Source organism: Tupaia chinensis, unplaced genomic scaffold, assembly GCF_000334495.1.
Source record: "Tupaia chinensis unplaced genomic scaffold, TupChi_1.0 Scaffold000161_4, whole genome shotgun sequence".
In the NCBI taxonomy this organism is placed as follows: domain Eukaryota; kingdom Metazoa; phylum Chordata; class Mammalia; order Scandentia; family Tupaiidae; genus Tupaia; species Tupaia belangeri.
The window spans coordinates 2,931,381-2,953,382 of NW_006159635.1; the positions used below are offsets into that span (position 1 = coordinate 2,931,381).

At 37.1% G+C, this 22,002-nt stretch overlaps 1 protein-coding gene across 2 annotated transcripts in view; it reads right to left on the minus strand.

Annotated features, from left to right (window-relative positions):
* KCNT2 (potassium sodium-activated channel subfamily T member 2) overlaps positions 1-22,002 on the minus strand; it is a 386,489-nt gene that overhangs the window by 271,392 nt on the left and 93,095 nt on the right. For both annotated transcript variants that reach the window (XM_014586847.2, XM_006146032.3), the window contains exons 2-3: positions 10,216-10,295; positions 7,518-7,617 (exon numbers count right to left, since the gene is read on the minus strand). In XM_014586847.2, the coding sequence (XP_014442333.1) occupies positions 7,518-7,617; positions 10,216-10,295 (180 nt within the window). The remainder of the gene's footprint in view (positions 1-7,517; positions 7,618-10,215; positions 10,296-22,002) is intronic.

The following is a 22,002-nucleotide window of genomic DNA, read 5'->3' on the forward strand; positions in this document are numbered from 1 at the left end:
AGGCCGTGGACATCAGAGGAAATTTGAATTTCAGTAAGATTTTGTTAAAAGATATTTTTTCTTGGACAATGCCATGTCATATGAAATAGGTTTCATCGTCCATAGAAAACATTTCTAGAAATCTCTTATATATAAATTTCAACCACAAATAGCAGTGTTAGACTCTGTAGTGAACAAAGTAATTATCTTGAATTTTCGAGATTATTTATTAGAGTACAAGGTGCTCTAATACATAGCTACATACATAGCTACTTTTTTTTCCCTTATCTGTAATTTGGCTTTTAATTTAAGTCTTATGATAACATAATTTACAAATTTATGCTGATGGCATATCTCCTTTACTTCCATCCATCTAATAAATTAGCAAAGAGCACCATTACCAATCATATATACAGTGGTTCTTCAGTGTCAATGTGGTTTTGAACAGTTGTCTAAAGACAAGCCTGAAATATAACTTAGTCTGACTTAGAAAATAGAATTCAAAGGTAAAATTTAACTTGCTACTAAATCTTATCAAAAAGTATCTGGCCTTACAAGTCATTTGTAAAATATGTAAAGTGTTACAAATTCTTTATTTAATATATAATATACACAAACTTCACTAAAATGTCTTTCAATAAGTAAAAGGCAGTGTTTTGGATACAGGGAATTCTAATTAGACTAGCACAGTTATGACCAAATATATAAAGTAAACATCACTACCTCATCTTCAGTCCTTGCCTTTAACAGGTTAATGAACACAAAATAAAATGCAGGTGAGTCTGCCTGGTTTTGAGGAATGAAGGGATTTCTCCAGCATTTATATATTCATTTAAGCAGTTACATATAAGCCTAAATAATAAAAAAAAAAAAATCCCCAGTGGATTTTTTTTTTTTTGAGAGATTTTCGCTACAGGGTGCGTGCGTTTGCCAGACAGAGACAGATATAGAGACAGAAAGCGAGAAATCACCCCCCAGGGGGGATGGTCACGCCGCAGTCCCTTCTCCTCTATTCTCCTCTCGGGATCTTGGGCACACACGCACACGCCCCCAGCGTGAGTTTTAAGCCACCGGGACCGGGACACGAACCGCAGTCGACTACGTGGAAGTCCAGCAACATAGCTATTACGCTAACTACTGGTTCCCCCGAGTGGGTTTTGAGATGGCATTCACCATCTTTATAGAAAATTGAGTATCACTAATGAATTACCAATTATATCTTTGGAAAGGGCAAATAGTGATAGCATTTACTGAACTGAAAGTACTATCAAAATTTTAAAAACCTAACAATATTCATTTAACCACAAACCAGTCTTACTTAAATCAGAACTAATAGAAATATCCCGTTGGCCATTCATGATCTGAGTTCTGGTGTAGGAGATCAATTAAACTATGGTACACATAAAAAAGGTGAGATATTTCTGTTTTGTCACAAATAAGGCAGTGGCCTCCTTCTGTTCATTAGTAGCTTTTTTTGAGATAAGCTATCAGCTCTGTTCTTTCTGACTTTTAATGCCAGCAAAGATCATTTTTGTTCCAGGGATGTACTTCTTGGGACTCTCCAAACACCCCATCAGTGTAGCCTCTTCCCAGGTGATCCCTTGTTCTTGTTGGCATCTGTGTAAGAGAATCCAGGGACCTGCTCTGTCTCCTGCCCAAATAGACCATGGAGATTTAGGCCAGTCTCATGCTCACCTCCCTTTTCCAGGGTGTGGCACTGGTCACACTTCTGAACAAGAATCTTCTTGCCTTTCCCAACATCACCCATTTTTAATTCTCTCTTTGTCACTGAGCACAACAGCGTTCCCACTCAGATGCCGTGCATTCCGCTTTCTCACATGGTGCTACTTTAATCCATGTATTGGGTGGTCAGAAAGTCATGACACATTTTTGAATAGAAAGACAGAAAAAATACGTCATAACTTTCCCAAAGACTTAAGAGTACTACATATATGAAAACAAATCTACATATCCGTTTCCAGAGGTCATCAATGCTTAAAAGGTAGTACCAACATTCTATTTCTTCTCTTAATAGTTTTTACACTAGGAAGAAATGTTTTTTAAACTTGAATGTCATCTGAACACACTGGTTGCTAAATTAGGAACCAATACTTATATGCAAATTCAAATTCCAAAAAAATACCTTTTTTTCTTGACTTTCCAATTAGTTTTATTTTCAAAGTCTCCTCTTCCACCCCTCATTCAAAGAGGCACAGCACTGAATTACTGAGGAGGACTAGAACTAAGGGCTATATACGTGCATCCCTGAGTTGTCCCCACAGGCACGATGTCCCACCCTCCCACTATAACCTTAGCAATCAAGTTTTCGTCAGCAGGACATGTGGGAGGGGAAGGACATTAGAACTAAGGAATCTTTCCTTGGTACCTACTGCACCCCAATTTCTCTGGGCCTAATCCCTCTCTGCCTTTCACTGCCCTCTTCCTCAAAGGGGTTTGAGAAGAGAAGGAGAGCAGTCAATTCCCAGTGTCCAAGGTTGGGGCAGATGCTGGCATTGTGCTACATCAGAGGAGGGGAAGAAACCTTAAGAAATGAACATAGTCAGTTGTCCCTATCCAACCCATCTACCTCCCACCCCGCTCTCCTATTCCTGCCTGAACAGGCAACTGAGTCTCAGACTTCTGAAGAATTTCCTTCCTCCTCTCTCTCAGCTCTGTCCTCATTGTTGTGTCCATCGCTTGACTAATAATCACCCCCACAATTTAACAGGGCAAATGAATGCCTGAGTTTCAACACAGGGAAGAACCGTGGGCATCAGCAGGCCACGAGTCAATGAGGATGGCTCATCTTCCAATGCAATTCATAAACTCCTTGCCGCAGGTGTGCTTCCTCTGGGAATGCCTTCAAACCATGTACTGCATGGGCTGTGTGTGTCCCATACATTTACAGTACAATTCTCATTTACAGAAAAAATACGTCATAACTTTCCCAAAGACTTAAGAGTACTACATATATGAAAACAAATCTACATATCCGTTTCCAGAGGTCATCAATGCTTAAAAGGTAGTACCAACATTCTATTTCTTCTCTTAATAGTTTTTACACTAGGAAGAAATGTTTTTTAAACTTGAATGTCATCTGAACACACTGGTTGCTAAATTAGGAACCAATACTTATATGCAAATTCAAATTCCAAAAAAATACCTTTTTTTCTTGACTTTCCAATTAGTTTTATTTTCAAAGTCTCCTCTTCCACCCCTCATTCAAAGAGGCACAGCACTGAATTACTGAGGAGGACTAGAACTAAGGGCTATATACGTGCATCCCTGAGTTGTCCCCACAGGCACGATGTCCCACCCTCCCACTATAACCTTAGCAATCAAGTTTTCATCAGCAGGACATGTGGGAGGGGAAGGACATTAGAACTAAGGAATCTTTCCTTGGTACCTACTGCACCCCAATTTCTCTGGGCCTAATCCCTCTCTGCCTTTCACTGCCCTCTTCCTCAAAGGGGTTTGAGAAGAGAAGGAGAGCAGTCAATTCCCAGTGTCCAAGGTTGGGGCAGATGCTGGCATTGTGCTACATCAGAGGAGGGGAAGAAACCTTAAGAAATGAACATAGTCAGTTGTCCCTATCCAACCCATCTACCTCCCACCCCGCTCTCCTATTCCTGCCTGAACAGGCAACTGAGTCTCAGACTTCTGAAGAATTTCCTTCCTCCTCTCTCTCAGCTCTGTCCTCATTGTTGTGTCCATCGCTTGACTAATAATCACCCCCACAATTTAACAGGGCAAATGAATGCCTGAGTTTCAACACAGGGAAGAACCGTGGGCATCAGCAGGCCACGAGTCAATGAGGATGGCTCATCTTCCAATGCAATTCATAAACTCCTTGCCGCAGGTGTGCTTCCTCTGGGAATGCCTTCAAACCATGTACTGCATGGGCTGTGTGTGTCCCATACATTTACAGTACAATTCTCATTTCCTTCAGCTGGTTAGATTCCTAGGTGGGGCTTTAAAATCAAGCAAAACAGCACAGAATATCTGCAGCTTTATCATGTCAGAAGTTCTAATTAAATAAATCTCTTCGCTGGATTAGTCTCATTAATTTAAAATAGAGCCTGTGCCCATAAAGGCCACTTCTGTTTTTCATTAACCAATACTGCATTGACAATGGGAACTAAACAGAACCTTGTATTCAAAATGGAACCATAAGTTAGTTAGGTCTTTAATTATGGTAATCTGATTTTTCAAATGTATATCCTCTATAATTATGGCTAAATATTCTTAGTAATATTACATAGAAGTTAATTGTAGGAAACTTTGTTCCTCGTAATGTTTTCAAATAATGGAATTTGACTCTGCTATCACCCACTAGTGCCCTTTTACCTTGAGGAGAACTGTATCGTGCCTCATTGCTATGTTTCAGGTCTCTCTAGCGTGCATTTCATTTATAAATCACCAAGTTTTACAAACATTTCTGAAGTGACTGTAGAAGGAGTCATTACGGGAACCATTTTTAATGAGGTAGAGACAGAAAACTGTAACAAATGGAGTAGGCACTGAGATCTCTACCCAATGGTCCTGAGTGATAGTCATTATACTATACCAACAAAATCATTGAACTTAATCCCATTAATTCAGCAACATTTAATGACCCACCAAGCCCTGTACTAAATATGAAATATAAATATGGCAAATGCAACAGGGTCCTTGCCTTTGGTGAGCCCCCAGGACAGAAAAGAACTAGAAAATCATAGACAATATATTAGGCATTGCAAGAGAAGTAAGTGAAGGGATACCCAGAGAGTTGCCAGAAGACATTCCTAACTCAGAGCAGAACTGGGGCTACAGGGCATGAGCCTGCTAAGAGTTTCAGATTAAATGTTAGGTAAGAAATTGTTATCCTGGAGGTCTGAGATCCTGAAACAAGTCAGATCATGTGGGGCAAGAGCAGGACAAAGTTCCAAAAAGAAGGAGTAGAATAAGCAAAGGCCCAGAGACAAGGGAGAGCCAAGTGTGCACAAGTTGCTTCAAACAGTCCAGCAGCACTGGGGTAGAGGCTGTGGCAGTGAGGCCAGCTGAGCAAAAGTTAGATTCAAAAGCAAGTGCATTGGGCCAGCAGATGGCCTAATGGTTATGTTGCTGGAATCCCACATAGTCGACCACAGTTTGAGTTCCAGACCCTGCAGCTTAAACTCACACTGGGCGCGTGTGTGTGTATGTCCACAATCCCAAGAGGAGAATGGAGGAGAAGGGATTGCAGCATGGCCATTCCCCCTGGGAGATGATTTCCTGTTCTGTCTCTGTCTTTCTGGGGAGCACACACATCCTATAGCAAAAACCTTTCTTAAATAAATGAATAATAAATCAAATAAAAGCAAGTGCATTGACTCACTTATGCATTCATTCACTCAGATAGAAGTATCTGCTGCCTAATTTGTGGCTATTTAGGGAATTCAAATGATGATCTGGGGGCCCCTATGGAATATTTATTCTAACAGTCACAGAATACACAGTAAACATAATACATGGAAGAGATATGTAAAAGAAACAGAAGCTCTAGGGACCAGCAGACGGCGTAATGGTTACGCTGCTGGACTCCCATGTGGTTGGCCACAGTTCAAGCCCCAGACTCAGCAGCATAAAACTCATACTGGGAGCCTGTGTGTGTATGTGCCCAAAATTCCAACAGGAGAATGGAGGAGAAGGGATTGCAGTGTGGTCATCCCCTGGGGAGGTGATTTCGTGCATAGTCCCTATAGCAAAAATCTCTCTAAAACATACATGAATAAATAAAGTCACTGGATACAAAATAAGAAGTATTCAAGGAAGTTTTATAAGGGTGTTACCATGTTTTTAAAATTTTTCTTGTAAGGATTTTGCCATAGGGCACATATACTTGCCAGAGAGTATATGACTGGAACACACAAAGTATTCGATCAAAATACAGTGAAATATACCTAATTATATTTCATTAAATAATTTTATTAAGAATTATCACAAAGATGATTACATAATAAAACTTTGCTTATTCATGTTTTAACTTATTTCCAAACCTTTGAATAAATGCAGAATCATTTTCACTCTCTAAACAAGCTGAAGAGAAACAAATCCTTTTAAATGTGTATTACAAGCACACTTTCCATTTTACTTTGATCTTTTTATTTTATTTTTTAAATTTTCCTAGGGCAAACTGCCACATAGAAAAAAATTATATTATATCAAACTTAAGTTTTCTCCTTTGAAAATTACTGCAGATTTAGCAGACTAGATGGGGTCTAGGAGGACGATGAGATTAAAAAAGCATGCATGTGTGTTCACAGTAGGTAAGTTCCCTTACCTACTTCTTCTAACGAAGAACAGAGCCTACCCAGAGAAGTCCATAAATGAATAGAAATACAACTTAATACAAGCAATATGAATGAAAAATAAGTTAAAACAAATCAATTAATCAATGTCACTTAACTCAAATAAGATAATTACACAGGCTGAAACCGACTTGAAATAGTTATGCAGCCCAGTATACACTAAAGTGTTTCCAGTCAAGAGCAATAATTGCAGAGTAACTGAAAAGATCAACAAAGCCTGAAAACAGAGTCAACCTTTGGGGAGCAGATGTAAATTAAGAACATAAAGGTAATCAGGACTTAAAGACTAACTCATTTTATACAATTGTAAGGGCACTTCAAAAAGTTTGTGGAAAGGGGACTAATAGGTGGTATAATAGTTAAGTTGTTGGATTCCCACAGGGCTAACTGCGCTTGAACTCCAAGCCCTGCAGCTTAAAGCTCATGCTAGGTGAGTGTGTGCGTGTGTGTGCGTGTGTGTGCATGTGCACGCACCCAAAATCCCAAAAGGAGAATAGAAAAGATTGCAGCATGGCCATCCCCCAGTGGTGATTTCTGACTTTGTCTTTCACTGCCTCTCTGTGTCTCTATCCAGCAAGCACATGCACCCTATGACAAAAGTCTTAAAAACAAACAAACAAACAAACAAAAATAAAAAAACAAGTGTATAGAAGGGGCCAGCAGGTGGTATGGTGTTTGAGGTGCTAGACCTCCACATAGCTGAGCACAGTTGAATCCAGGACCTGGAGGCTTGCTTTCTCACTTTCCCTCTCTTTCTCTTCCTTCTCTGTCTGTTGAGCACACATGCTTTATAGCAAACTAAAAGATAATAGTAATAATAAAATTAAATTAATTTTTTTAAGTTCACAGAAAAATGAAATCAAAGTGCAAGATTCTTTTGGCACCAAAAAATTTGAAATCCATGCATAATTTGTTCCCCAATACACATTTTCTATGACTACTGGGGAGAGCTGCTTGTCTTAGAACACTTTAACAAGAAAATCTGTGTAGGTCAGAATCCAGTATTAACATTAGGCGAGTAGAGAAACCACAAAGAAGTTTACAAAGGATCTACAAGATTATAATCATGTAGTATCTGAAAATCACATCAATATAATTTGTGATAAAGACCTAAAATGTCCTTGAAAAAATTAATTTTATATACCATTTTTAAAAATCTAATCAAATTCAAAATAAGCAAGAGTTTTGTTAAGATCAAAGATACCTTACCATTCATTTCCTTGTGAAGGGTTTTCTAGTAGTACTCGGATGATGTATAATAAGCAGCTTAATAATTTGAGAGAAAAATTGAACAGGCGTATTCTCAGACCTTTAAAGAAAACAACAAAAGTTTGATTTTCATTCAAACGTAGCACACAAGAGACCAAAAAGAATTGTCAAAAACATCAACTTTAAGTACAGTACTTAAATTGTATTTAGAAACTACAATACTATAATTGCCTGAACTCTGAAGTTCTTGGTAGCTGAATTTTAATGACCTGAATATTGAAACAAAAAGTGAGTTAGACAGAATGTATGAACTGTAATGACACTGAACAGGAGCTGCTGCGAAAATATCAAGGTTGGAACATTCAGCAGTTGTAATATTTGTGTCCAAGCAAAGTGGATTCAAGTATGGTTACAGATATAAGCACTTCCTCTATCCGTGGATTTTAAGACCAAGTTTAGCCAGCTAGCAATTCTAGCTGCTTACCAACTGGCAGGATAAGATAGAAATTTTGTACGTTGAGAGCACATAACAGATTTTATTATAGAGAAATTGTAATTATATTTACATAATTGTATGTTATATAGAATGTTAATTATATAGTTACAGTATGTAAATTAATTACAGTGAAATTGTAATAGCATATTCTGAAAAACACATACACACATTGTTTCTCTGACTCTCTTTCATTCACACACACACACACACACACACACACACACACACACACATATACACTCCACATTTTGAGTTTGACCAATTGAACCTTATTTTTAACTAAGTTAAACACCAAGGTTAAAATTTTGTGAACTTCCATGTATGCATCTTTTAAACTGTGCACGTCCCAACTATACAGCCTGTAATTCTTAATGATGATGAAGAAGCATAATTAAGATTAAGGAAAACATGCGTAAGTCTGATTACTGGGACCATTACCTTTCCTACAATTACCCGGTGGTATCTGATTCATGCCTTATAATTAAAATTTTGAGAAAGGCCTTCCTATAATTATTACTTAATAAAATCTGGAACTCAAATGTCACTTGTATTTTTTTTTTAACTCTGCTGTATATGAGTGTACCTGTGATAACATTTCTTAACTGTAAAAAGGTTAATGCTTATTAATTGTGTAATTTTTTTCCCTAGGCTTTCCTATTAAAATGCTGAGTACATGTTATGGGTTAGCTTCTTTATAAAATCCTTTGAATTATTAATGAAATTGCTCTGGTTTTATAGAAATGGGTCTCCTCCAATGACTGCGTAGTCAAAAGCTGACAGCTGGTGAAAGATTCAAACAATGCAGCCATCTTTTCTGGCCTGGAAAGATAGTATTGCTATTATTAAAATCAAGAAAACCTTCTATTCAGACGATGTGGTCCATTTAGGAAATATTTATTGATGGGGCTGCCTTGGAAATGCTAAACAACCAGGTTAGAAAGGCAGCTAGCCTTCCATTGAGAATATCTGACCAGTGAGACTTAAATTGGGAAATAGCCCCTATAGTCAGTATTTGGATAATCCCCACGAGCCAGGCCTCTTTCTTTGAACTCTACCTACAGAGATTACTTTGGACCACCTCAAGAGAACTGAGGTGGCCAAAATTCGCAGGCTTAAACCAATCTAATGTAGACCTCTTCATTTCTCATTGACATCTGAAACAATAATCATGTGAAAAATAAGCACATTGGCTTATTAAATAGGGCTTTTTAAAATATGTAGTACTGGGGCCAGCAGACGGCAGAGCAGTTATGTCCCACATGACTGTCTGCAGTAGGCATTTCAAGACCCAGACCCGATAGCTTGAAAATCACACTGGGCGTGTGTGTGTGTGTGTGTGTGTGTGTGTGTGTGTGTGTGCGCGCGCGCGCACGCGCGCCCAAGATCCTGGGAGGAGAATGGAAAAGAAAGGATTACGGCATGACCATTCCCCGTGGTGTGAGGGGTGATTTCTGACTTTCCCTCTCACTGTCTCTGTTTTACTGGACAGTGCATGTGCCCTAAGGCAAAAACTTTATTTATTTATTTGTCTGTTTGTTTGCTTGTTTGTTTATACATGTAGTATTACAGGGAGGCAGCAAGTATCACTGACCATCTTTCTACCTTGAGCAGGCTTATAATTTCACGTCCTTCTGTAGTTCCAAGATTTCTCAAATTTTCCCAGAGAAAAGAATCACTTGAATATTAAACTCTGAGGCTCACCCTACACTTCGTGATTGAAAATCTCCAGGTGAAGGATCATAGGAATCTGTATATTCAGAGTGCTCTGAACAGCCCTCATTATTAGGCAGCTTTGGGAAATACTAAGCTCTTCCTTCACTAAATGGGACAATTACTCCCTGTTGTGGCCAGGCAGAATTACCAGAGCCTCTCAAGACACAGTTTTAAATATACCTCACGTTTTAACTGTGAGGACCCCTTATTTAAATTATTATTGTTTAAATTAACCTCAATGTTTCAACTAACCCAGAGTGTCCACTCAGAAGTCTTATTGATGTGGGAATTGGAGAATTAAAAGTGTTCAGGAGGCATTAACACCACTGCATGTAACATCTACGGTTTTGTAAATTTTTACTGCCTGGGAGACAAGATTACCAGTTTCATTCTTCTACTATAGAAAGTCTATTACAGAATATTCCACAGCTGAAAATTTAAGCAAATATGTACAAACACATAGAGAGGAGAGTGAAATAAATGACTTACTTGATCTCTGGTTTTTAATAAAAAATAATTTTAGTCTTTCTTTAAATGTGTTTTCATTCATATAGAATTCAACTTGTACCCTGTGAACAAAAAATAAAACATACCTATTTATGCACAGTCAATCATACTTTTGTCTTTATAAAGATAAATGTATATAAACCGATTTTGGTATTCTCTAATTAACCTATAGATTACTGTAAGAGAAAATAAAATAAATTATTTGATTTAATGCATTATGTTTGTGAGTGAATTCCTTGTTGCAGCAAATGAGAACTGAGTAAAATACTTTTGGAAAGAAGAAGTTACTTTCTAATTTTAAAGATACAGTCAATTTAAATATTATATGTAGTAAAGTCAATTACCTGTATAACTGAACATAATGACTAGTCAAAGATTCAAACAATGCAGCCATCTTTTCTGGCATATTTCAAACAGCAATAGGTTCAAAGTCTTCAGTATGTATAATGAAATAAGTTTAAATCAAGGCTTTCCAAATTACATTCCCATGATATCAACCGGATGCTTGAGAAATTAAGTTTGGTCAACACCCAAATCTACTGATTGAGAATCTTTAGAAGCAAGGCCTGAAAAATCTATTGTTAACAAGCCTTTCACCCCACCTAAAGACTGAGAAACCATATCATATAACAGTTCACCTCATTTATATATTTAGGCTCATGTTAAACTATATAGAGATCAGGGGCCAGCCAGCGGCATGGTGGTTAAGGCAGTAGGATCTCAAATGGAAGAGTGCACCAAGTCCCAATCCAATGACTTGAAAAAACATGTGGGCACATGTGTGTACATGCCCAAAATACAGAAAGGAGGATAGAAGAAAAGGGATTGTGGCATGGCCATCTTACCCCCTGGTAGGGGTGATTTCTCTCTCTCTCTCTCTCTCTTTCTCTCTCTCTCCGGTGAGTGCACACATCCTATAGCAAAAACTAACAAACAAAAAAGAAAGATAACAAAAGAGAGAACATAAAAAAAGAGAGATAAGCAAAGGGGTAGCAGTGTCTAATAATAATGGTAAAGTTACCACAAATATATTATAAAGCAGACAATGAATGGATTAAATATTATAAATGTAATCTACTAGAAAATAATTATCAATAGTCTAGAAAAAGTACCATTCTAATAAATTCATTTGCCTTTTCTCTAATTCTAGCAACCTGTCTCTCATGTGATGGGACATAATTAATATTTTCAAAATACTTAGTGAAAAAACTAATTCAGTGCATGGTGACTTGTTAATGATCACCAATTTTCTTAATTAGTTGGGATTTCAAAGATAGGAAAGAAAACATTGTAATGTCTACACAAACAAAGATTTAATTTCATTTTTCTAATATCATATTTTGAAGACGTAGGCTATATAAATAGACACTTTTTTGTTTTTGTTTTTATTTGCAAGCATACGTATGAGAGAAAACCAGAAGAAAAATATAATTGCTGTATGAAGATGCCCATGTATTAGAGAAATACCTCACCCCTACATTGTCCTACAATCTCTCTAGCCTATATATGCATGAAGAACCATGAATAGTTAAGAAGCCATCTCTAGTGCCACAAAAGCTAAAAGGACTTATTTTTGTCAATCACACACCAAGTTTTAGGTGTGATATACACTAAAAGACTGAAATAGTCTCTATCTTTGATCTCTTCTCCCCAAAGAAAACATTCCTATCCGCAATGTTTAGTTCCTTTTTATCATTTTCTCTCTTTTATCTTCATCTTATGTATAAAATGGGGCAGAAGGAGAAGAAAGCAAGACTCTCTTAATCATTTTTCCAGAAAGAGGCCATAATATTTGCAGTTCCAGATGCACGCCTATGTGCATGCCCACACCCACACATGTACATACTCGCATATACAAAGTCCATGCGCTCTCCCAAACACACGAAACTGCATCAGTATCTTGAAAATCCACCAGTGGATCTGTTTCCCTTGTTTATCAAATGAAAAGTCGGTTCATTTTAAATAAAGTAACTGTAATACTGATATCAAACTAAATTAGTTGAAATTTGTTATGGATACGAAAGAAAATTTGAGAGGACATACGGCTATTACACGAGTAATTCAGCAAAGGCCATGCAGATTTGCTTCCTAGAATGATCAAATTTGTAAGAATCTGAGTCCATTCTTCAGATAATATCTGGAGTTCAGTACTGGGCACATAACAGAGAAGCATTTTCAACTAAAATGAGATCATCTAAAGCTTTACCTAAAATAATGAGGGATCTGGACAACACATCGCATGAGGAAAAATAAAAGGAACTAGAAAGGATTTGTAAGTATAAAGAGTTAGGAGTCACACATGGCTGTCTAAATAGTGAAGTGGCCAACATTATAAAATAGGGTGAGTCATGATGGGATACCTATTGAATAGAACTTTATGATAGAGAAATCTGAGAACTATGGATGAGAATTCCCAACGACAAAACGGCCATTACTGTGAAATTAAAGTGGAGAGCTCCCCAAACATGCATGAATATGCCACAGACTAGGAAATGGCTAAACATAAAATTAGGATCATTTTATGACATTTATCTTAATACAATAATTGCTATAGCAATTATTTCTAGTTGTTATCTTCTTTTGAAATATATTCTCATTGTTCAATAGTGTTGTTTTTATGTTAGTCAACAACATTTCTTGTCTTACTGGGTAAATCTTATATACTCTTTGTGACTTTTATTTCTGCATGGTTTATAATTTTGGTTGCTAGTTTTTAAATGTTTTGTTCTAATCTTTAACTCCGATATTGTAAATAGCTACCATGTTGGACTCCCTCCTATATAGTCACTATTCTTACATTTATTTGGGCTTTCTAGGCCAACAATCGTGTCATCTGGAAATATTCTCCAATACTTCTATTTATATTTTATTCTTCTTACTTTAGTACTCCGACTAGCACATATATATACTATGGAATATTACTCAGCTATAAGAAACAATGATATCCAATGGTTGATTCAAAGTGGATAAATATAGGAGACTTAACATTGAGCAAAGTGAGCCAGACTTTGAAAGATACACACTGTATATCCCCCCTCAATTTGTATCAAGGAACTGCACTCTGTGACATAAATTGAGAGATCTGAAGATAGTAAAGAGGATAAGTATAGATACCAGAGATTGTAAGGGAGGAGAGTGGATGGTAGGAAGGGGGTGGTAGATGGTGTGTGTCAGGTACAAAGGGAAGAAATATTTAAGAGATCCCCCCCAAAAATAAAGTGTTTCTAAATAAACAGTGCCTTGATAGTCTGGATAAGAATTATGTTTTGTGTGGCTAAAATAGTGAGACCTTCTTTGTTTTTTGTTTTGTTTTGTTTTGTTTTGATATTTTTTATTTCATTTTCTTTTAGACATTCAATCACATTATTTAGCTTACAAAGTGAATATTCCTACTTGTGAACATTTCTCCCTTGTCTAGTTGATAAAACTATAAAATTATCTTCAACAGATAATACCACATTTCTTTGTACCTTTACTGTTTTGCCTACTTTCCCTTTAACTTCCTCAGACTCTACTCTTTCACAAACACTGTATCAGGTATTCACATCCATTTACTGTGTTTCTATATCCTTCAGTCAATCAGTTTCTGTCAGAGAGTGTGGACACTCGGTATTGAATAAGAATTTTAAGAATGAGGAAAGAAAACTGAAATTTAGCCTTATTCTCGGTGGTTTTTACATAAAATTTATGTACCAGAGCAACAGAGAGAGAAAAGTACCAATTTAAGATCATCACTAAGGCAGTTAGTTCATATTGTTAGAGAAAATTGATGTTGGTTATACAAAACGAAGGAAAAAACTACAGTGTTTAAAACTGTCCCAAAGGAGAAAAAAATCTGGAGTTATTTTGTGATTCATAATTGTTATAATAATCTAAAGAAGGTCGCACATTAATCTTAGCTACAACTACGGGAAAAAAAAAAAAACCTCCTAAAAAAATAGGAAAATGAATCCAACAGTAAACTACCTAGTGTACGAAAACAACTTATTACAGAATAGGCAAAATCAGCTGCATTATACAAAATCTTAATTCACCAAGTCAAAAGAAAGCAACAATATACCAACAACTTGATATATCCAAAGTAGCTGTTTTTATAGCAATATATATCTGCTTCTGATACAATTTTTAGTAAAATATAAATATTAGAATAGCCAGTGGCATGGTGGTTAAGGCAGCTGGATCCCACATGATTCACCATATACCAAGTTCATTTGCAAACTCCATGAAGGTAGGGACCCTACTGAGTTTTGTTTCTTCGTGTATCTTTAGTAACGCACATATGACTTGGGAACTAACAGACATTAAAGATTACTGGTCCAGAGGGGCATAGTGGTTACATTGCTGATTCCCACATGGTTGACCCTGGTCTGAAGTCCTGGACTCAGTGGCATGAAAATCACACCAAGCACATGTGCATGTGTGCCCAAGATCCAGGAAGAGAATGGAAAAGTGAGTGTGGCATGTCCATCCCCCTGGAAGATGATTTCTCAATTTCCCTCTCACTGTTTCTGTCTTCCCAACACCCCATACAAAACAAGCACTCGTGCCCTAAGGCAAAAACCTCTTTAAAAAACAACAACAAAAAAAATTACTGTTCAAAGCCTGAACTATGAGGTAGTGCGGTTCCCAGTTTTTTCTGTGGTACAAACCTCTAGGATTCCAAGTCTTCTCATGGTGAGAGAGACAGAAATGTCTTCCTTCCCTTCCTTATAACTATTTGAGCATTCCAAATCTGGGTTTATAAGCTGAATCCTCAGAAGCTCTTATTCCAATCTGATCTCCTTTGCAATTGATTATAATTCCCTGCAGATTTTTAAATCAGGTTTTTTTTCATTCTATTAATTTAGATGTATTTATTTGCACTTTTACCTCCTAGTGATTGGAATGAGTACTTAGAAAGGCATTACGCTGCTACTGATTGATTGATTTTTTTACAACATTGCTATAGGCAGACATCAACTTTATTATACACATATAAAAAAACTTTATTCAAATAAATTTAGTGACTTGCCCAAGCTCATACAGCTAGAATGGGGACAGAGTTGAACATAGGCTTTTCATTACTCCTCCTGCCTCCTGCCTCCTTGTCCAGTTGATACTTCTTTTTAGGAGCATCCCTGGTTATTTATAAAGTATTACAAAAGAACCTTGCAAACAGATCTGCACAGGGACACTGCAGATGGTTTGTGAGCTCTGCCATTTGATTACTGACCCTAACCAGATTCCTATCCATTTTCAAATATTCATTCCTGACTTCTGGTAACTAAGTTACTTAACAAGGGAATCATTCCATGATGGTTTATAAATAATAAATTAATGAATGCACTCACTGTCCATTTTTTTTTTTATTTTAAAAAAGCAGATACACCCGCTTGTGCTCAAGTGCTTCCAGTGTATTTCTACTTGGCTTCCCCACGTCACTCTGTGCACATAAATAACCTCACTTCAAATGCTTTGGAACCGTCTTAAGGCATTTCCCAGCTTCGTTTGCCATCTAATTCATTTCATAATTACTCAAGACTAACGTTTTCAACTCCTTCCCTCGGTAACACTTTATAAGGAAGCAGGGATTAATTCTGATGACATTTAGTAGCATTCTCTGCATTTCTAAAATGAAATTGAAAATATCATTTCTGGAAAGGGAACTCAGCTACATGCACACATGCTCACATACACACGTGTCTATACATGTGTTTATATATGTTTTACATACGTTTCTACAAACCACCTAAAAGATTATGTGATATACTGAGGGAGTGCGGCAAGAAATGGAGATCCTAGTCCCTCATCAATGTCTCTGCATTATATATAACCCTGGTACCTCTTCGGTAGATGTGTCCATTCTCCTGTCCCTTCTTGGTAATCAAGGCTTTCAGGTGGCTGGAAATACACACTCTCGTGGTTTCCACGATAAAACACATTACAAATAAACCCAGGAGGGTGGGCTTTTGTACTGAAGTCTCACTTAGAAAACTCAAGTCTTCAGAGGCAATGTTCTTTGGCTGGGTCTATTCTCTTTTTCAATCTTTTTTTTTTTTTTTTGAGAGGTTTCCGCTATAGGGCGCGTGCGCTCGCCAGACAGACAGAGAGAGACAGAGAGACAGAAAGCAGGAAATCACCCCCCGGGGGGGTGGTCACGCCGCAATCCCTTCTCCTCCGTTCTCCTCTCGGGATCTTGGGCACGCACGCACACGCGCCCGGCGTGAGTTTTAAGCCACCGGGTCCAGGACTCGAACCACAGTCGACTACGTGGGAGTCCAGCGACATAGCCATTACGCTAACTGCCGGTCCCAGCTGGGTCTATTCTCTGTATTTCCTCCATTCCATTTAAAATAGTCAAATTTGGGGCCAGCAGGTGGCATGGTGGTTAGAGTGTTGGATTCCCACAGAGTTGACTGTCGTTCAAGTCCCAGACGTGGTGATGTGCTTTTCCACTCTCCCTCTCTTTCTGTCTTTCTCAGTGGTCAAATTGAAGAAGAAATGAAATTAAATAACTAATTTCTTAAATGTTTTTTTCTTTTCTTTTTTTTTATTTGGGGGGGAGAGGTTTTTTGTTTTGTTTTGTTTTGTTTTTTTGCTATAGGGCATGTGCGCTCACCAGACAGAGAGAGACAGAGACACAGAAAGTGAGATATCACCCCCCAGGGGGGATGGCCACACTGCAATCACTTCTCCCCCTTCTCCTCTTGGGATCTTGGGCACACACGCACACGTGCCCGGCATGAGTTTTAAGCCACTGGGTCCAGGATGCAAACCGTGGTCAACCACATGGGAGTCCAGTGACATAGCCATTACGCTAACTGTTACCCTAAAATGTTTTAAATAAAATAAAATAGTTCAATCTAAGCAATCTCAATTTGACTTAAATCTAAGAATGGGAAACAAACAAACAAAAAAAGCTATGATAAGTATAAAGGTACATTTTATCATTTTAAAGTGGAAAGAGAGTCTACGTCTTTATCCAGGGCTCAATTGCATGGGGCAGGGGGTGAGGGAAGAGCAGAAAAAGAAAAGAAAAATTGGAATAAATAGAACAGATATTCATTTTGAGTCCATTAAATATATAATAAAGGGCAGGAAAAAATACACAGCACTTAGACTTCTTGTATTCTTACCAGCACTATCTCAAAAAAAAATAAAAAAAAACAGATGTTTCAAAATTATTTGCACTTTTTTCTTTTACCCCATTTCTATTCTTTCCTATTATATACTTGATACATATGCAGACACAGATGCATTCAAATATAAAATATATACACATATTTACATATATATGTATAAACATACCCACGTGCATTTATGTTCACATCTTTCTAGAAATATAAAGCTGTTTAACCACAAGAAAGGCTTAAAGTTTTATAATGACTACACAGCTGACTGTGGTTCAAGTCCCAGACCTGGTGACATGCTTTCTCACCATAAACCTAATATCCTCTCAGTCAAAACTGATGACAACTACATCATGTAAACCCTCCTTTTTAGTTTCCTATATGTACAGAAATAGAGGAAGACAAAAAAAAAAAACATGTAACATCTAACTCAGGTTGGAATATTGCAGCAGCCATTTCAAAGCCTCGAAGGAAAAGTTCGTGACGGTCCAACAGGTCCAGGATTGCTATGAATGGCATGGCTTAACAGCACAGCCCAGCTTGGGAAGAATGTGGGTATTTGTGGGGAAGAACCAATGGGTCTCAAAAAGGTCAAGTTCAGGCCCAGCCACGATAGAGCAGACAACAGGATGCCACTGCATGATACTGCAGCCATATGGAAAGGCCCAGGGTTCAATTCCAGGTTGCCCTGAATACACTATGTGCACCCAAGATCCTGGAGAAGTAGCAGGCTCAGGAAGGACTTTGGCATGAAAAGACCCTTTAAGAGGGGTCCCTGCATCTTGGGGAAAAAGGAAAAGGAGAGAGAAAGGAAAGAAAGAAGGGAAGGAAAAAGGAAGGGAGAATGGAAGAAAAGGACAGAAGTAAAAAAGGAAGAAAATAATGGAGAAAGAAAAAGAGTGAGAGAGGGAAAAAGAAACTGAAGAAGAAAAGCCACGCTCAATAGATGTTAGCTCGTAATATGAAACTAGAAATTACATGACAACACTTACATGCACTGAAAGAAGAGCACATAAACAAGAAATGAAAAATTATTTGTTGATGGTAACGTGTGATTAAGCTACTATACAGGATATTCTGGATGAGAAATTGCATTTTGTATGTATGATGATGTTCAGTGAATGAATGTTAAATAAATAAATAAATAAATACTATGCCTAGACTTCTGAGAAGAAAAATAAAGAACAGAGATTTTCCATACCTGATTTCATGACTTACTATGATGGCAGAGTAACCAAGATATTATAAGAGCAGCATAGAGAAAGATCAATTGATTAGTGGGATAAAAAGAGTGAAAAAAAAAATGAGTCAAATGTTCACTGAATACTACTGTATAAAAAACTTGATATGGAAAAAATCAAGAAAAAACAGGAATTATTAAATAAATGGATATCCAAATGGCTTTCCAAACTGAAAAAATAATTAAATTGGATTTCTGTCTAAGCTCATGTGGATTTAATCACTCCTTGACAGGTTAAGCAACAATTTAAGCTCTTTTTGAAAATAACATGAATATGGGAACCAGCAGTTAGCGTAATGGCTATGTCACTGGACTCCCACGTAGTCGACCACGGTTCACGTCCCAGACCCAGTGGCTTAAAACTCATCCCGGGTGCGTGTGCATATGAGCCCAAGATTCCGAGAGGAGAATGGAGGAGAAGGGATTGCGGAGTGACCATCCCCTCTGGAGGGTGATTTCTTGCTTTCTGTCTCTATGTCTCTCTCTGTCTGTCTGGCGAGCGCACGTGCCCTAAAGCAAAAACCTCTCAAAAAAAAAAAAAGAAAATAACATGAATAACTTTTTGACCTTCGAATAGTGAAGAGATACTTAAGATACAAAACAAAGCCATAAACATAAACTATGTATGAATCTTTGCCTGGAAAATAAAAACATAAGCCAATCTATAACTTCATTGATGGCTCAGAAAATGGCAAAAGCTCGAATTTGTCAAAGACAACAATTATTTCAAATCTTTTTTTTAATTATTATTTCAAATCTTAAAGAAAGTGAAAAGATAAGTTTGTAACTGAGAGGAGATACTAGGATTAAAAATACTGATAAAGAATAAAAATTAAGAATATATGAATAACGTTTAAAACCAACATGCAACCAAAAGACATGAAATGGCATTTCCCAGAAGAGCAATTACACTGCCTAATAAACTTAAGAAGAAATCTTCAGCCTCATGAATACTCAGAAATGCACATAACAATGCGGTACGGTAACATTTTATATCCATTTGACTGGAAAAATCAAGAATATAATAATGCCAAATGGAGAGATGTGAACAAACATACTGTCAGTGGGGTATACACTAGGTAATCATTTTTGCAATCAATTTGGCATTGTCTAGTAAACAGCAATATGTATGTATTTACAGCCTAAACAGCCCCATTCCTAGATACACGCCACAGAGAAACTTACACATATGCACTAAGATGCATGTACAAGAATGTTTAAACAAGCACTGTTCATGAGAGCAAACAGAAAAAAAAAGGAAAAAAAGACAAAATACTCACTGACAAAGAAATGAATAAATTGTGGCATTCAATTTTATACAATAAAAAGTTGCAATAGAAAATGAACAAACTATAGCTGTGTGCAACAACATGACTGGATCTTAGTAACAGAATATTGAACAAAAGATCCAAGTCTCAGACTACATGCAGCATGGTATCCACTTGGACGAAGTTAAAAAATATTTAAAATCAAACGATAACTTATATAGGGACCCACATACACTTCTTAAGCTATATTTTTAAAAGCAAAGAGTATGAAAAGCTGAACTCAGAACTCAGGATACAGAAGACCTCTGAGAGGGAGGCCAATGAAGAGTGTAAGAATACAGAGTAAGATGTAAGTTACTTGTAAAATATTAGTTTTTTGAGTGTCCATAGGTGTATTTACCTATACTATTAATAATTAACTAAATGATACCAGCAGATAGCATGGTGGTTAAAGCACTGGACTGGATTCCCCACATGGCTAACCATGGTTTGAGTCCCAGACCTGGCAGCTATTTCTCTCTCTCCTCTCCTCTCCTCTCCTCACCTGTCCTCTCCTCTCATGATCAGACCTTCCCTACAGAAAATTAAAAATAATAGTAATAATAAAAATTAAATTAAATTAAATAATTCTTTAAAATAAATAAATATAACAATTGATTAAGGAATGAAGGAATGAGTTAAAATAAATAAGTCTCTATCTATAAGACAAGGATGAAAGGGTCCCAAAATAAGAGCTACAACTGAACTAATTCTGAACTTCTAGTAAAAAAAAAAAAAAAATCTTGAATATTTTCTATTACTAAATACCTGAAGAGAGGACTCCATGGTGCTATGTGAGTAGAATTTCCATACTTTATTAATAAGTATATGAACCAAGTCTTTAGAATTGGGTAGAGAACCGTATAGATCAATCAATCCTGATCTACAGGGTTCTCTACCCAATTCTAAAGACTTGGTTCATATACTTATGGCAAGAGAAGACACGTGAAAGATCTTTTTTGACTTAAGAATCAGCAAGTATAAAGGAGAAAAAAATGTATAACAAAAGCTTAGTACATCCAGGGAATTAAAATAGCTAAAACACAGGAAGCCTATCAGGTAATAGCAGGATATAAAGTAGAAAGGTAGAAAAAAGCTCATCTAAGTTAAAAGAACTTGAATAGGAAACCAGCAGGTGGCATGGTGGTTAAGGCACTCGATTCCCCTATGGATGACCACAGTTAAGTCCTGGACCTAGCGGTGAAAATCATGCCAGGCACATGTGTGTGCATGCCCAACATCCCAGGAGGAGTATGGAGGAGAAGGGATTATGGTGTGGCCATCCCCTGGAAGTTAATTTCTAACTTTCCCTTTCTCCTTTTCTCTCTGTGAGCACATGTGCCCAATGTCAAAAACAAAAACAAAACAGAACAAAAAAAAACTTGAGAAGATAAGAAACATATTAATAAACACTGAAAATAGCATAAGCAAGAGGAACTATTCATTGAAAATGCCTAGGCATTATGCTATGCACATTGACTGTCTTGTTTAGTCCTCAAGACAAACCTTTAATGGATTTTATCCAAAGTCCCACAAACCTTATGTGGTAGACTAATTCTCACACCTAGGCAATAACTCCAGAGTCCACATACTTAAACCTGACTTACATGAATCAAATTTACTTTTTCCAAGTCTTTTTTTTAATTTTCAAATTATAAAACATCCAGATTAAAGAATGTACTATCATAGCCGAATAGATATTTTGGGAATTTATTGGTTCATATTTATTTACAAAAGAAAAATGCCTAAAGATTCCAGTTTCACCTCATTTTTAAGTAACTATTATTTCCTACGACCTTATAAAGTGTTAAGTACCACATAACTGGATGTGAGAGACACGGAAATATGGCAGATTCCCTCTCCATCAATTATAACTAGATAGACACCAGCTGTCAACTCTCTCAAGGTCTGCCTCAGCTGCAAGGTGGTTACCGTTACCCTGCCTGATGCCACACCTTTCCCAGGACAGCCCACAATGCATATTCTGTATCAGAGTCTCCTTGCAGAAATTCAGCCAGCAACACTAACAATTATGATTTTTTTTAATTTTTATTTATTATTATTTAATTTGCTATAGGGTACATGTGCTCACCAGAGAAAAACAGAGACAGAA